Source organism: Colletotrichum spaethianum (genome assembly GCF_022836535.1).
Source record: "Colletotrichum spaethianum MAFF 239500 DNA, contig05, whole genome shotgun sequence".
Taxonomy (NCBI): Eukaryota; Fungi; Ascomycota; class Sordariomycetes; order Glomerellales; family Glomerellaceae; genus Colletotrichum; species Colletotrichum spaethianum.
In genome coordinates, this window is record NW_026054775.1 from 1148476 (window position 1) to 1161765 (window position 13290).

Here is a 13290-nt window from a genome sequence, read left to right on the forward strand (position 1 = left end):
CGCTCATGAATGAAGGCTGTGCTGTCATGAAGGAGGGAGCGTATCTCTAACTTATCTGAAAGTGTAATAATCGAAACATTGGGCATGTGAGTATGTTTACTCGCGCTCTACCCTACTGATGAATGGTCACGTCACGCCCCTATTTCATCACAGCCGAACTTGTGAAATCTCGTAGCATTTTCCGAGCTAATAAGACAGAAACCATAAACTTTAAGTCTTGTAGCCCAATGATTTCCCTATCCCTTGGGAATCTCCACCGGTTTTAAGGCGTTATCCAATCCGAAATGTGACCAAAACTGGGGTCACGAAAGTGAGGCGGTTTTCGCGAGCCCTGGAGCTGTGACTCGCCGAAATATCCTTTCTTTTCCCCGATAGCCAGTCCCTCACGTTGCTATTGGTTGAGGCACGCATTGCCCTTGTTGAAAGCTATCCAAAAAGTCCCACAGGATCCAATCAACCACCCTAGCAACGACTTCGCCAGTCTAGGCATCCATCGCTTCTAGATGACCGGAAGGTCCCATGTTATTGTCGCCCACCGTTGTTTTATGAAAATTACTCAAGCGAACATACATCTTGTTCAGCTGGCTTATGGGTTAGGGAGTGAGAGGGAGAGCTAATAAGTGACATTGGAGCGTTACCTGGCAGCTTCTCTAAAGCCCATATGGCACCCTTGAAAGAAGTACAATAACGTCTCAGGATTCTGATATGGAGCAGCTGAGGATATAGATCATGTGATTGATGGTAACTCTATACCAGTGCTAGTTTCCAACGTCAGTATAAATGCGAGGCTGACAACACTGCATGTATATCTCTTGCGCACCCTTACAGACCATGGGCCGGGGGTCGAGTCAATAACAATGACACTAGGCCCAAATTATTCATAGAAGTCGAATTATAGTTTTTAAGTTTCCAATCATTGTGGAGGCCTTAATCATTTTGTGGCCAAGATGCACACTAACTTTATGTTAGCGCGGTCCACCTCGTCCCTTTAAACCCATGCTCGCAACTCCAAACAAGGGATTGGGCAAGTCTGACGACACATAAAGATTCATATCCTTTGTTGATCGATTTTACCGACAAGGATTTATTACGCAACTGCTTTCGCACCCATATTATCATATCAGTATCTACATAGCGAGACAGGCTAAAGGGAGGTGCGGAGGCAAACTATGAACAGTAAGGGGGTTACTTTCCCGAGGGTTTAAGGTGCACCAACATATTCTTATGAACCCGATACTCTGTAATAATTTCAAATTTCCACTTGTGGTCTCGCCCTCTGGACTTCATAGGACGTAGTACTTCGATATTTATCTTCGATTTCAATCTCGCATACACCAGCGGAGTCTTGACTTGATTTACAGTACTTGTTCAGATCACCAATATCAATTAGAACTCCAGTTTCCTAACCCCTTTATGAACTATATAAGGGCTCGCTGATACATACTAGGCCACCGACTGAAAAGATTATAGAGGCCGTACCGGCGGGAACATTGTTCTTCCCAAATATCCTTCTGTTGTTGTTGTTGTTGTTGTTGTTGTATATGCACAAATGATCATTCTACGCATGTGTGACTAAGTTTATGGCACAGTTCCTGCCCCTTTCAAACAGTCTGGTCGGACCATTAACTTGGGTTTTTGACGCATATTAAAACAGACAGGACCACTTGATTAATGGGTTTGCCACATTAATCCAGAGATTCATACCAAAACTTGGGATTAGTAGTCGTTGAGATTATTGTCCTCTTGTTGAATAGATTCTCTCTTCCTGAGAGAACCCAGTCGTACGATCGTACCTGGGTTAAAACGTGGGGTGAATCAAAGATGTATTTTCCGTGATTATCTTCCTAACTACAAGACTTGGCTTTCGTACATGAGATATATGATCTCGTACGTCCATGATTAATATGTGGTAATCGTTTGCTCATGGGGCAAAGGTTGTATTTAGTTGCTGGCAGTGATGAAATTCCCACAGAGAAATGTATTCATTCTGCCTGATTGCTTCTCTGACGTAGTCAACTATCTAATCCTCAGACTTTAGTATTTAAGTACTGCGAAGTGGTTTATGCGCTTCTATCAAATTGGTTTCAGCTCAACTTCTTTCTTTTCTGATATATTACCTACGGGCTGACAAGAAGCCTGGTATCGTCCTTCTTCGAACCACGTAGTATTGACGTTGATCAACATCATCAGCCCATCGTAGAGGAACCTTCAAGAAGTTTATTATGCTGGGGAACAGTCTTTACGGTTGCTGTTGATTGTAAACAGTGGCTCATGTATGTCCTTTACAAGTGCATCGGCTTGCCGGCTCACTAAATATGGCACCCGGCGCTAGCACACCCTTCTTCTCCTCAATGAATGCGCCCCATACGTTGGGGTAATACGGTCAGTAAACGGTTTGTCTGGCAGAATGTCTGAACTCACGGCACTCCGGTTTATTCTCACCCCCTCTCCACAAGACAATGAGGAAGACCGACAAAGAAGCTTGACCCCTGTGCTCGGGGAAGACCTAACCCTACTCAGCTGCCTCGTACGTATAGTCGGATATCCCTGTTCTGTCAATTTCTGCGTTATTCCTTAGGCCAAGGTTTAAGAGGTTTTCGGATACTCGGACAGCTTTACTTGACTATTGACGTCATTCTGTTACTGGGTCAAGGTATTTCAACAGCCCTGTTATGTACACCAACGGAGCTAACAGACATTGTCTTCACCGCTCCGCCGTCGATGTTGGTAATACCTTACCGGGGGTGAGAACGTTCGTTACCTCTAAATTGTCTCGCCTCATAAAGATTTCGGACACGTCTTAACGCCCGACCAGTGTAGGAGGTGCAGTGTAATCTTTCACATTGGGCTGCGGCATCCGATAAACAGGGCGGACATCAGCACCGACTGTCTAGAATGCGCTGAGAGAGCCTTAGTATTCGCCAGAAATAACCCACTCAAGGCACAAACCAGGGTTGAGGCAGCAGACGAGGCTTCCACGATCGTCGACGGCCCAAGTCCACAATCGTTTCATTAGAGCCTTTTGATTGACTCAAACTCAAATCAACCACCCGAGTACTGGATAAGGCTTCCCTTTGAGTATCGTGATCACGAACAACTTGAATGATTGGGGGGAAGGGCTTGGCCGTCAACTTTTCCGTAAAATCCCTCGTCAGAACTTTTCGCCTTTTCCTTTGGGAGGAATATTTCTCATCGTCCCTAAATCATCAGAAAGCGAATCATATCTTAGCCTTGGCCTGTGGCGTTTGGGTCTCTGCTCAGTCTGCCTAGAGTAGTCAGAGAATGAGCCTTACTGGACTAACCGAAGAGCGTCAAGACGTGTTTAGCCCCTGTCCACACGGACCTGAACGATGGATTGAGTTTTTGTCATGACACCTATTCCAAAGTTATTGAAATCATATCTTCTTCTAATTGACGTTGCTCTCTTTTAGATTAGGGTTTGTGTGGGTCGAACACATGTCGAGGAGCGCGCACCACTAGGTGAAGCTACCCTTTTTCCCATTTGGCCCGCCACAAATGGACGCGTTGAAGTGAACGAAACTGTGCCCTGAATTCTTCTTCCATTTTTATCAGCCGTCGCAATGAAAGCCAGGTTTGACGTGCGCAGCCTCGAGGATTGACTTGATGTTAAGCATCCCATTGAATTCAATCTACATCCAGTATTCACTGCTTCGGACCCCGTGCCTTGCTCACCCACCATCACAGATGCCCTTTGAAAGGATTGGGGGCGCCCTCAACATGCTCTGTCAGTACCAATCTCGCAATTTCAGCCAATCAGCCACGAGTCTACGTATGGGACAGCTGGCTCAGCTAGCTCGGCTAGATGAGTACACCCTCTTTTTGAGACCTTTCTGGAAATTCCCCAAGACCTACTAATGGACCGGCATTGAACTTTAGAGACAGCACGTGTGTGACAGTGTCATGATTTTAGCAGAACTCATTGATATCGTGCAGAAGAATCGTAAGAGGCTTGCATATAGAAAAGGGTCAGCCGAACAAGTCGAGGTGGAGAGGAAGATGGCTGCTGCCCCAGCGACCCATGCCATCGGCTCCCTTCTCCCGAGCGACAAGCAAACCAATACCTGTTCCCTTGGAACCAGCCCGGGAACATGGAGTCTGCTCAAGGAGGCTGTGGAGTGGAGAGACTGGCTGTGGAATCAGGCTGAGACACAAGATATTCATGGTAAATCCGTGCTGAATCTCCGGCTTCGTTTCTGCCATCATGCGCAGTCATTTCTCGAACATACTATGGCCTAGCTGCTACATTGCGGTTCGCACCTTCCTAATATGTACCTTAACCACAGCCGCAGGTTTCTGGTATGTCGGGAGAGCTGCCATCCACGAAGCTGTGGTTGCATCAGAAACAAAATTGTCCCATAGGGTGGGCACCACGCTTCTTATCGGTTCCGAATGGTGTTCCTTCTCGCCTGAGCTAACAGATGAAACCCCTTTGCAAATGGAAACAAAGAAATTTGAGCCCACCGATCGTTTACTTTTAAGGCCCCATCTAACACCTGGCCAGTCGTCTGCTTTGCACTTCCTGGTTCAAACTATTTAACGTTGTATATTTGATCGCTTCCAAAATTGGTCTTGATAATCCACTGTTGTTCAGTCAGTCGAGAAGTTTTCAGAAGCAAGATATGGCACTAGGCTCATTGATTTTCGCTTGTTGGAGGACACTTCAACAACTGAGTGGTCAGCTGGGGGGCGACAAGCAGGCTGGGGCGGGTCCAATTCCGGTCAGTGTTGCAACCAGGTTCCGCAACACTCAATAAATGTGACTGATGCATGTATTCCTTGCATGCCACATTTGACCCTGGGAGACGTTGGATGTTTACGGCGATCGCCCTAAGACTTTCTTCGCAGCCAGTTCTTTTCAACTGGGAACCGGGATTGGATCTATTTATGTGAGAAAAAAGACAATTGTAGCTGTATGCGTTTACATCAACTCCCCTGATGTCAACTGCCCTGATCCCAGTTTGAACCTCGCCTATGGAGACGCAAAACCGGTGGTATGGACCTGGGATTGTGAGATGAGATTGATCTCCGGCAAACAGCCGTCCAGACCCCGCTCGTGCGCTTCGAGTCTTTACGTATCATGCGTTAGAACGGCCCATTCGAAGACCCGCCGTGCAAGCCAGCCCACCATCCCGAGCTGCAGTCATCTAAACTCTGTAGAGAAATCAAGGTGAGGTTTCGTCGCGTGCTGTTATCGGCATCTTTCCATTTCTTCCACAGACCAGCCAGCTGCCGTTGAGAGACACAGGTCCTAGTGCTGTTAAGAGCAACTGTGCATTCCGTCGTTAACTCTTGAACCAATCTTGATTCTCTACGCGAATCGCCATACAATTTTGCATATTCTCATTTTCGGTAGCAATACTTCTGCCAGTGAACTAGAGTGCCTGTATAAGCAACACCATCGTGTCCAGCAATCGGCCCTTGAAAGCCTTCCCCAAAGCAAACACGGCCACTCTGATAATAATAATAAATTTTCAAGGCTATTTGTCCATGGTTTCTTTATCAAAAGGTACTCGGGTTGCTGTTTTGTGAAGTTCCCAGGCCGGACAAGGACGACCAAAGGGCATCAAGCAGGGAAGACGCACCATTACAGAAGCAAAACCCGGATCGGCTCCCAGCCTGCTGCAGAGTGGCGTGCTTTCTTGCCCAGCATATGGGTTGTCGAGGAAGAGCTAACAAGATCCTGGCCTCTGAAGTATTAGATCCCAAACGCCCCCAACCTTCTGATGATCTCTCCCAGCTTTGATATCGGCATGTCCGATTCTCAACTCCTCCGATTTCTCGGCGTCAACGAAATGTCGCAGCCCGAACACTCGGTATCTATACCCCAATCCTTCTGTCGGTAGCTCTTTTGATTCTTCACTACGATCCTGATCATGACGAAACATAGAAGAAGCGGTGGCTTAGCTAGGACCCACAGTCGGTAAACATTCCGCCATGACGGAAGGTTGCCTATGACGCTGCGCCAAAAGGCAACACTATTCACCGCAAAGCCGCGCTTTCTGACTCCCACAGAACGCGCAACGGCGCGGGCCCGGTCAAGAGCAAGGGTAGCTTGGGAACCAGAGGAAAGTCTGTATGATCGTCACACTTGGTCCGTTACCAGCCGGTCTGCCACTCGACTCTGCCTTGGGCAGTGCATCGCGAAACGATGCTGTCGGCCATGGGTCCATAGGCTCAGTGCCAACCTGTAAGCCCCCTTTCGCTCCCTTTCGAAGCTCGAATCCGTTGCACTTCATCAACTAGCCTATCATTTTTGGTCAGGATCCTCCACTACTCCGAGGCGCTTTCCACCCGAAGAAACGGCCCGTCAACCACTGGCCCAAGACCAGGACTACCCCTTGTTGTAAACAACACTTTCCCATGCTTAGCATGGGGTTAGGTGGCCCTGCTTCATCGGTTCGACGTTAACAGTGTTGATATCCATGTTGTTTCTGATCACGTTCTTGATGGGTAGACATTACTTTCAAGGATGTCGCGGACTCACGATAGGCTGGTCGTGTTTTGTGGCGGTTATAAAAAGAAGGATGAACGCCAAATGCTAGAGAGTCTTTGATGGAGAAAAGCACCAACTGATTCTCTCGCCTATTAACTTTTCGCTTGTCCAACAACCTCGCTACTCAACACAATCCTCCGAATTGACCGCAATGTCTACCAACCTCAACTTGAAACATGGAGCCGATGGCCAACTGTACTATGAGGCCAGTGATGGCCACTGGTATCCTTACTCTTCGTTGCCGTCCTCAGGTCCATCCTACGCAGCCAACCAGCAGTACTCACAGGACCCGAGCCCCTTACAAGACTCGCTTTACCATGGAGAAGCCCAGTATAATGATTATGAAGCCGAAGCTGGAAGGTACTTGTTCCAATTTCCAACACGATATCAGAGCTGACCATCACAGCTTCCAGGGAGACCCGCGTATCGACAACGATGACCCTCGCAAAGCATCTTCGTCTTCACGCAAGCAAGCAGAGGAGGACACGAACGAATTTGTAAAGGATCAGAAGAAGCACAAGAGATACCAGGTTGAACCAAACGATAGCTCTCGAAGAAGGCGCCACAAGCACAAGGAGTCCACCAAAAAGAGCCTCGACCAGATGATGAAGCCATTCAAGCCCTAGAAACGGTCAAGAGCAGCATAGAGGAATACACCAGCATGTTTGAGAGCACAATTATTTTTGGGAAAGGGGGAAGGAACAGTCAAGGTTGCTCGTTGGATATACACATAGATGGTTTTACTTGGGCGTTCTGTGATTGTGAACTGGATAGATTTTGTTCTTGTATTTCATGGGGTTTTCGTGGTTTGTTTTATCCTACCCTGTTGGATTATCTGATTTCTCGTTATGTTGCAGAGTTAAAATATCAAATAGAATAAATGATCATTTCCTTTGATGGGCTGCCATAAAGCATGCCGGTTTAATCCTGAGTATAAGCAACTTCGCGCCATATCGCTTTCACATCGGGGCCCTAACTTTCGTTCAAGGCGCTCGAAACAACGCAGGATATGTCCACTGTGAAGTTGTCCAGCCGAATTGGCGTTCGAAAGCCAGTGTCTAACACTTTGATATTCTACAGCTCTAGTTTCTACATCTATAATCTATACAACCATTTGGATGATCTATTTTGGTTTCTTTTTCTCTTGCAATTGATTTAGTCCACTCTAAGACGCTTCTGGCCGTTGCCGTTGGCGTGTCCGTTAGTCTCTCCCTGTGCAGCAAAGTACTCCAAGCTGCCCTTGGGGTCAGCCTTCATGCCCTTGCTGCCGTTCTGCCATCCTGCAGGGCAAACCTCGCCGTGCTCGTCGGTGAACTGGAAAGCCTCAACCAGGCGGATGGTCTCCTCAACGTTGCGGCCGACGGGCAGGTCGTTGACGGTGATCTGGCGAAGGATACCCTTGGGGTCGATGATGAACAGACCGCGCAGAGCGACACCCTCCTCCTCGATCAGCACGCCATAGTCGCGCGAGATCTTGTGAGACTTGTCGGCGACGAGGGGGAGCTGAAGGTCATCACCAAGACCGCCCTGCTTGCGGGGCTTCTCGGTCCAGGCCAGGTGGGAGAAATGGGAGTCGGTCGAGATGCCCAGGACGGTGGTGTTGATAGCGCGGAAACGGGGGAGCGCATCGTTGTACTGGATGATCTCGGTCGGGCAGACGAAGGTGAAGTCAAGAGGGTAGAAGAGGAGGACGACCCTAAAAGAATAGAGATGTTAGCTTGTTGTCTCACCTGGCCCGCCTTTTCGTAAGGTCTGTCGATGCTCCAGAGACATCTCACCATTGACCAAGGTAGTCGGACAGGTTGATGTCCTTGAACTCGCCGCCGGGGAAGACGGTAGTGGCCTTGAAGGCGGGAGCAGGGCGCTGGACGAAGGCGGTAGACATTGTGAACTGAGGCGGGGAGTTTTGTACGGGATTACGTGGAGCAACAAGCTAATGTGGATGAAGTGGTGACAATGACGGCGGTTTGCGCCAGGAGGCGGAAATTTTCCTTATCTACAGGGAGGTTTCACTGAGCTCGAGCTCCCGACTCAGATGCCGAGTTTGTGGATACCTCTTCGGGTTATTGGGTCCACAGATGACTCCATTCTCATCTCGCTAATCGCGACTTGTTCATGGCGTGATCCATCAACAGCCACTTAACGCGTCGCGTGCTGACCAGTCGCGTTAAACTATCGTGACGAGTGCGAAGCGGCCAAGATTCCAGTTAGGATTGAGTTCCATGACCCGCGCTGGAACAACTTTTCGATATCTTTCCTGTTGACAACCATTTTACTAGCAATTCTCGAAATTCATACATGGATCCAAATTGACTTTTGGCTCCTTGACTGGAGAGTTCCACACGTAATCTGACTCGGCCAAAGCTTTGATCGTTTCTTTTTCCATTTGTCCCACATTTCCGCGTCGCCCTTCGAGATTAGCTATCTCATAACAAACTACAATGCCTGGTCAGAAGCACGTAGTTGCCAGGCGAAATCCATTGGACTTGGTGAAGTGTTTTGCGTTTTGAGAGTATGAAAATCATTGTTTGGATTCGGATTCAACATACTCGAGTGCCAACAAGAAGTCCGAATCATCATTCACCTATTCTCCACCCATGTAAGTCAGTGACTCTTTGAGGCAGCTGGCGATTAACAAATGATGAACTTTGTGTATGGGAGGTTTAGTTCGTTTGACACAGTTGATAGGTACTCCAGCCACAACATGGTGTTTTCTGACTTCTGTAAGTTGTACAACAAGAGCAGTCGCTTTTTCTGTGTTTTCATGAGCGTCTCAATGATAATCGCAAGGTTCGATAGCCTCATCAATCTTCAAGAATTAATTGCTGCGAGTTCTCAGAACTACTGCAAGTGTTTGTTTACGGTCAGATATTCAACAGTGGCATTCTGTGCTAGTTGACCGGTGGCTATCTAATCCATGGCCGAGAATTTCCTTGAGGATCTATATACTCTTGAGAAATCTCTCCTAGTTACTCAGACGAAAATACAAGGTGCAAGAAAAGCGGTCACACGTTTAGATGCAATTTTTTCTCAGGTCGTTGACAGAAAACACTATGCATCAAATTTGAAAACAGGCGCCCGCCCGGCGGGTGGGATGGCGATGGGACCGGTCCGTCGCTCACTGATACCAGCAACCAATACCAGCAACCGTGGTAGTTGACTCCTCGTTTCATTGTTCATTTTCCCTCAAAGACTCCATCAATCTATGATTGGAAGCTGCAGACGACCTAAGCGCCTGGCCATTGGATGCGCAAAGTACTTACTTGGTAAATATCAGACACAACTCTGTCTCATGCAGCCCCAGCCCCCGAGGTATGTCGCGCCCTTGCGCCCCTACGCAATTTTTACAGATTTCTCTGCGCAATTTGTGAGCTGTGCCATGTCTCCCATGTAAAAGAGCGCTGGCATGGCACCTTTCGGGTGGTGCACCACCAGCCAAAGCTGCAGGGAGAAGCAAAAGTGGAAGGGCGCAGCATGCAGCACACTGCAGCGCACTGCAGAATGCCCACCTTCCCTTCGCCGTGAAGTGTCTTCCAATCTGCCTAGCAGCCAGGAAGCTCGGAAGCCGGGCAGTGCTTTCTCCTAGCATCAGCAAATGCACACGTCTTCCTCATGTTGCAGGTGTCTTGACACTTTTATCCCTTCCGCGATAAGCGTAACAAGCGTTGAATGTGTATGTCTTGAACGCGACAAGGTCAAAAAGGTGGGTGGGCTGAATCCAAGTCAGGCTGGCTGGATCAGCAAGCATGCTGTCCCTCCCCAGGTCATTGCTAGCGGTGCTAGCATGCATTGGGTAACAGAACAGGCGGGGAAACTCCTTCCCAAAAAATCGTTCCTGACTCCCTGGGTATACTCATTCCTTATCTTCTTGCCCTTTGTGTTTGATCTTCGGCTGAGAACGCCCAAGGTTTGCTGTTCTCCCAGTAGGGAGACTGCAGATAGGGGTGGCCTCCCCATCGAATCTGCAGCTCGCCATGTAGGAACTCTGGTTGTCTGCTAGACAACGCATCAGGCGGTCATTATTCTCGTGTGTGGGCATCGTTTTACCCCGCCTTCAGCCTTGCTTTGAGAAGTCCAGACATAAAGTAGTGGCCCTTCCGTTTCGTCCACCAACTTCGCTCCGCCATTTTCTGCCACTCGAAGTGCCGTATCCAACTTCAATGCTTCTTCTCTTGACAATGCCACAGCAGGCGGTCTTCAAGGCTTTTTCAGGGCACACTCACCGAGGCCACCTCCCAGCGCTTGTTCCTATCGCCGCGGCTGTGCTGACAATGACCTGTCAATATTGGGCCAAGAAAGCCTTGGCCGACACTTCATCTTGAACGAAGGCTGAGCACGTCTCTCAGCCACAGCCAACAACCGGCGCCCTATTCCTACCCTCTCATTAGTAGTCTGGCCGCCTTCTTGTCCAAGCCTTCCGCCGATGGACTAACAGCGTTTCGACAGTGCCGCTAACCCCGCTGCGACGTCCCTCAAGGGCAACCATCTGTAATTGAGAATATGGCGACCCAATGCGAGCTGGCTGCCTTCTTTCATCCTACGCTTAGGCGGGCTCACCTCTTTAGCTGCCTACTGCCACCACCCTGCAACTCGGTCTAGGTTCGCCACTGCGCCATAATCGAAGGAGTCATAATCCCGACTGAACAGTACGATGCTACCGGTGGGGGCCGAAGACACCTGGGTATCCGCTGGACCTGGCAAGGGCACGGACAGTCGTCTTTCGCCGATCGAGGCGATGCGCAGCTGAAATTGAAGAGCTTTTAGGCACAGCACTTCCCGAGTAGCGTGGTACCTTTCGATGTCTTCCCGGCATTGTTGCCTAAGGAGAGAGAAGGTAGATTTGGGTCAAGAGAAGAGGGGTTGACTATAACATTAAAGACTCCCGCCCCTAGAAGACGAGTCAGTAAATGATCAATCAACCCAACCACTTTACCAAAGATCTACCACAATCCATATTTAGCTCCAATACAACCAACATGAGCGAACGCGGTACCAAGAAGTCTCGCTCAGGCGGCAAAACTTCTAGCTCAAGTCGGAGGGATTCCCAGGCCAGTTCGAGCACAGCGTCGTCGTCTTCAGGTCCGGTTCAGCAACAGCCGGCAACGTATGGCCTACCCCAGTACATCGATTCAACTCGTCGTATCGGGCAGCCTACAGCCCAACCACAATACCCGATGACATACAGTGCTGAAGTCCCTGACTCTAGTTCGGGATACAGCACAACGGGAAGCCCAGCGTATGTTGTCGACGAGCAAGCTCCAGATGTTTCCTGCTGATTGTGATTGGTGATAGAGAAAGCTATCAATACGATAATCCAAGGTTGAACGACGTGGCACTCAATCGTCAGGAGCTCCGGAAACTTGCCTTAAATCTTCCAGGTCCTCCTCCGCCTCCAAAGCAACGACCTACTCCGGAAGCACCCATCAACGCGTACAACCGGGCATTTGGAATAACCCAACAGACCACAGTACCTGCGAGTAACTTTTCGGGTCAGTATGGATACCAGCCAACGCCACCATACTACGCTGCAAGCATTGAACTCGACTACCCTGATGCGCCGAGCAACGACCGTAGAAGTGGCTCGTCCCACTCGAAAGGGCACAGTACCCACCGGCACAAACACAACCGTAACTGAGCGAGACGCCATGCCGTTGAGAGGGTCTTGCATTACAATCAAGTCAGGTAGGCATCATGATCCCAACTCCCTTGAGGCAAGCACTAACTTGTCTCAAATAGTTGTAAGCCAGGACAACATGTGATCACACTTGTGATCTATGACCCCATCCACTCATGTATAAGCTCTTCTGTGGCGTATCTATCGAGGGTACAACCTCCGACAAATCCCCTCTTCCCTTATTATACAAACGAACCGACGGCGAATTTGATACTATAAAGACATACTCCGCAAGGATGGACTGGAGATGGAACTGGAAGGAAACATGAAAAATAGAGTACGGGTTTCCACATATTGATGTCTCATACAGGAGAAAGAAGATAGGAAAGATGGGGGGTTGACTTGCAACTATCGCATGTGTTTCAGTGTGCTCGTTCGCTCTAGATCGCGACTCATTATTTTTTACTAGGTGTTGTGTAGTTCAATGCAATATTCGATCAGGATTCTTCGGGTGCTGCATTGTCGGTAGATGTGACCAACGTTCGGCTTCTTATAGATGCTTGAGAGACTGCCAAATGGGAGGGCGTGAGTAAGGCAATTCGCTTAATGAGGCTCCGATACCCCTCAGTGTCTTGTTGTGCTGTATTCTGCCTGGGTTCTGTTGACTGGGCATCAGCGCGTCGTGGAAGTTCGGACGCGTCGTGTTTATTTGGCCTACCTTGCGCCATAGCTGGTTGCTCGCAGGGGGACGGATACGTATTCGAGGCTCGTGATCGAATCGATCGTTGTTGGGCACCAGGTAACGACGGCTTCCTGGATCTATATGGAACTTTCAGGTCCCAAGTTTGCCTACCACGAGTGTATGCCTCATTGCGGCCGATTGAATCTGTCGCTCGAAGCTCGGATTTGCCTCTGACTTCGCCGTGGGCTAGCTGGGGATCTAAAGGCGCAGTGCAGATCTAGACACTCACCAACGAACGGCGACTCCGTGTAATTGCTGTGCAAGAGAGGCTCGCATCATCGATGGTGATTGGTCGGCCATCCCGTGAGTGTTGGTAGGACAAGATGCTCATGCCGAATCGAAATATGAGGCCGCAGCAATCTAGCCATGGAAAGCTGTAAGCAACCGTGATACAAGGCAAACAGCGACAAAAACAAAAGC

The 13290-nt window shown here is 49.0% G+C and overlaps 2 protein-coding genes across 2 annotated transcripts; one reads left to right on the top strand and one right to left on the bottom strand.

Annotated features, from left to right (window-relative positions):
• Positions 1-6665: 6665 nt before the first annotated feature.
• On the top strand, positions 6666-7140 carry ColSpa_02855 (uncharacterized protein; the record flags this gene model as incomplete). Its single annotated transcript, XM_049269067.1, has 2 exons — positions 6666-6874; positions 6921-7140. 2 exons carry the CDS (start codon positions 6666-6668, stop codon positions 7138-7140), a joined length of 429 nt encoding a protein of 142 aa, XP_049125024.1.
• A 529-nt stretch (positions 7141-7669) lies between these two features.
• Positions 7670-8399, bottom strand: ColSpa_02856 (peroxiredoxin-1; the record flags this gene model as incomplete). Its single annotated transcript, XM_049269068.1, has 2 exons — positions 7670-8210; positions 8293-8399. The coding sequence occupies 2 exons, from the start codon at positions 8397-8399 to the stop codon at positions 7670-7672; spliced, it is 648 nt and encodes a 215-aa protein (XP_049125025.1).
• Between the last annotated feature and the right edge of the window lie 4891 nt (positions 8400-13290).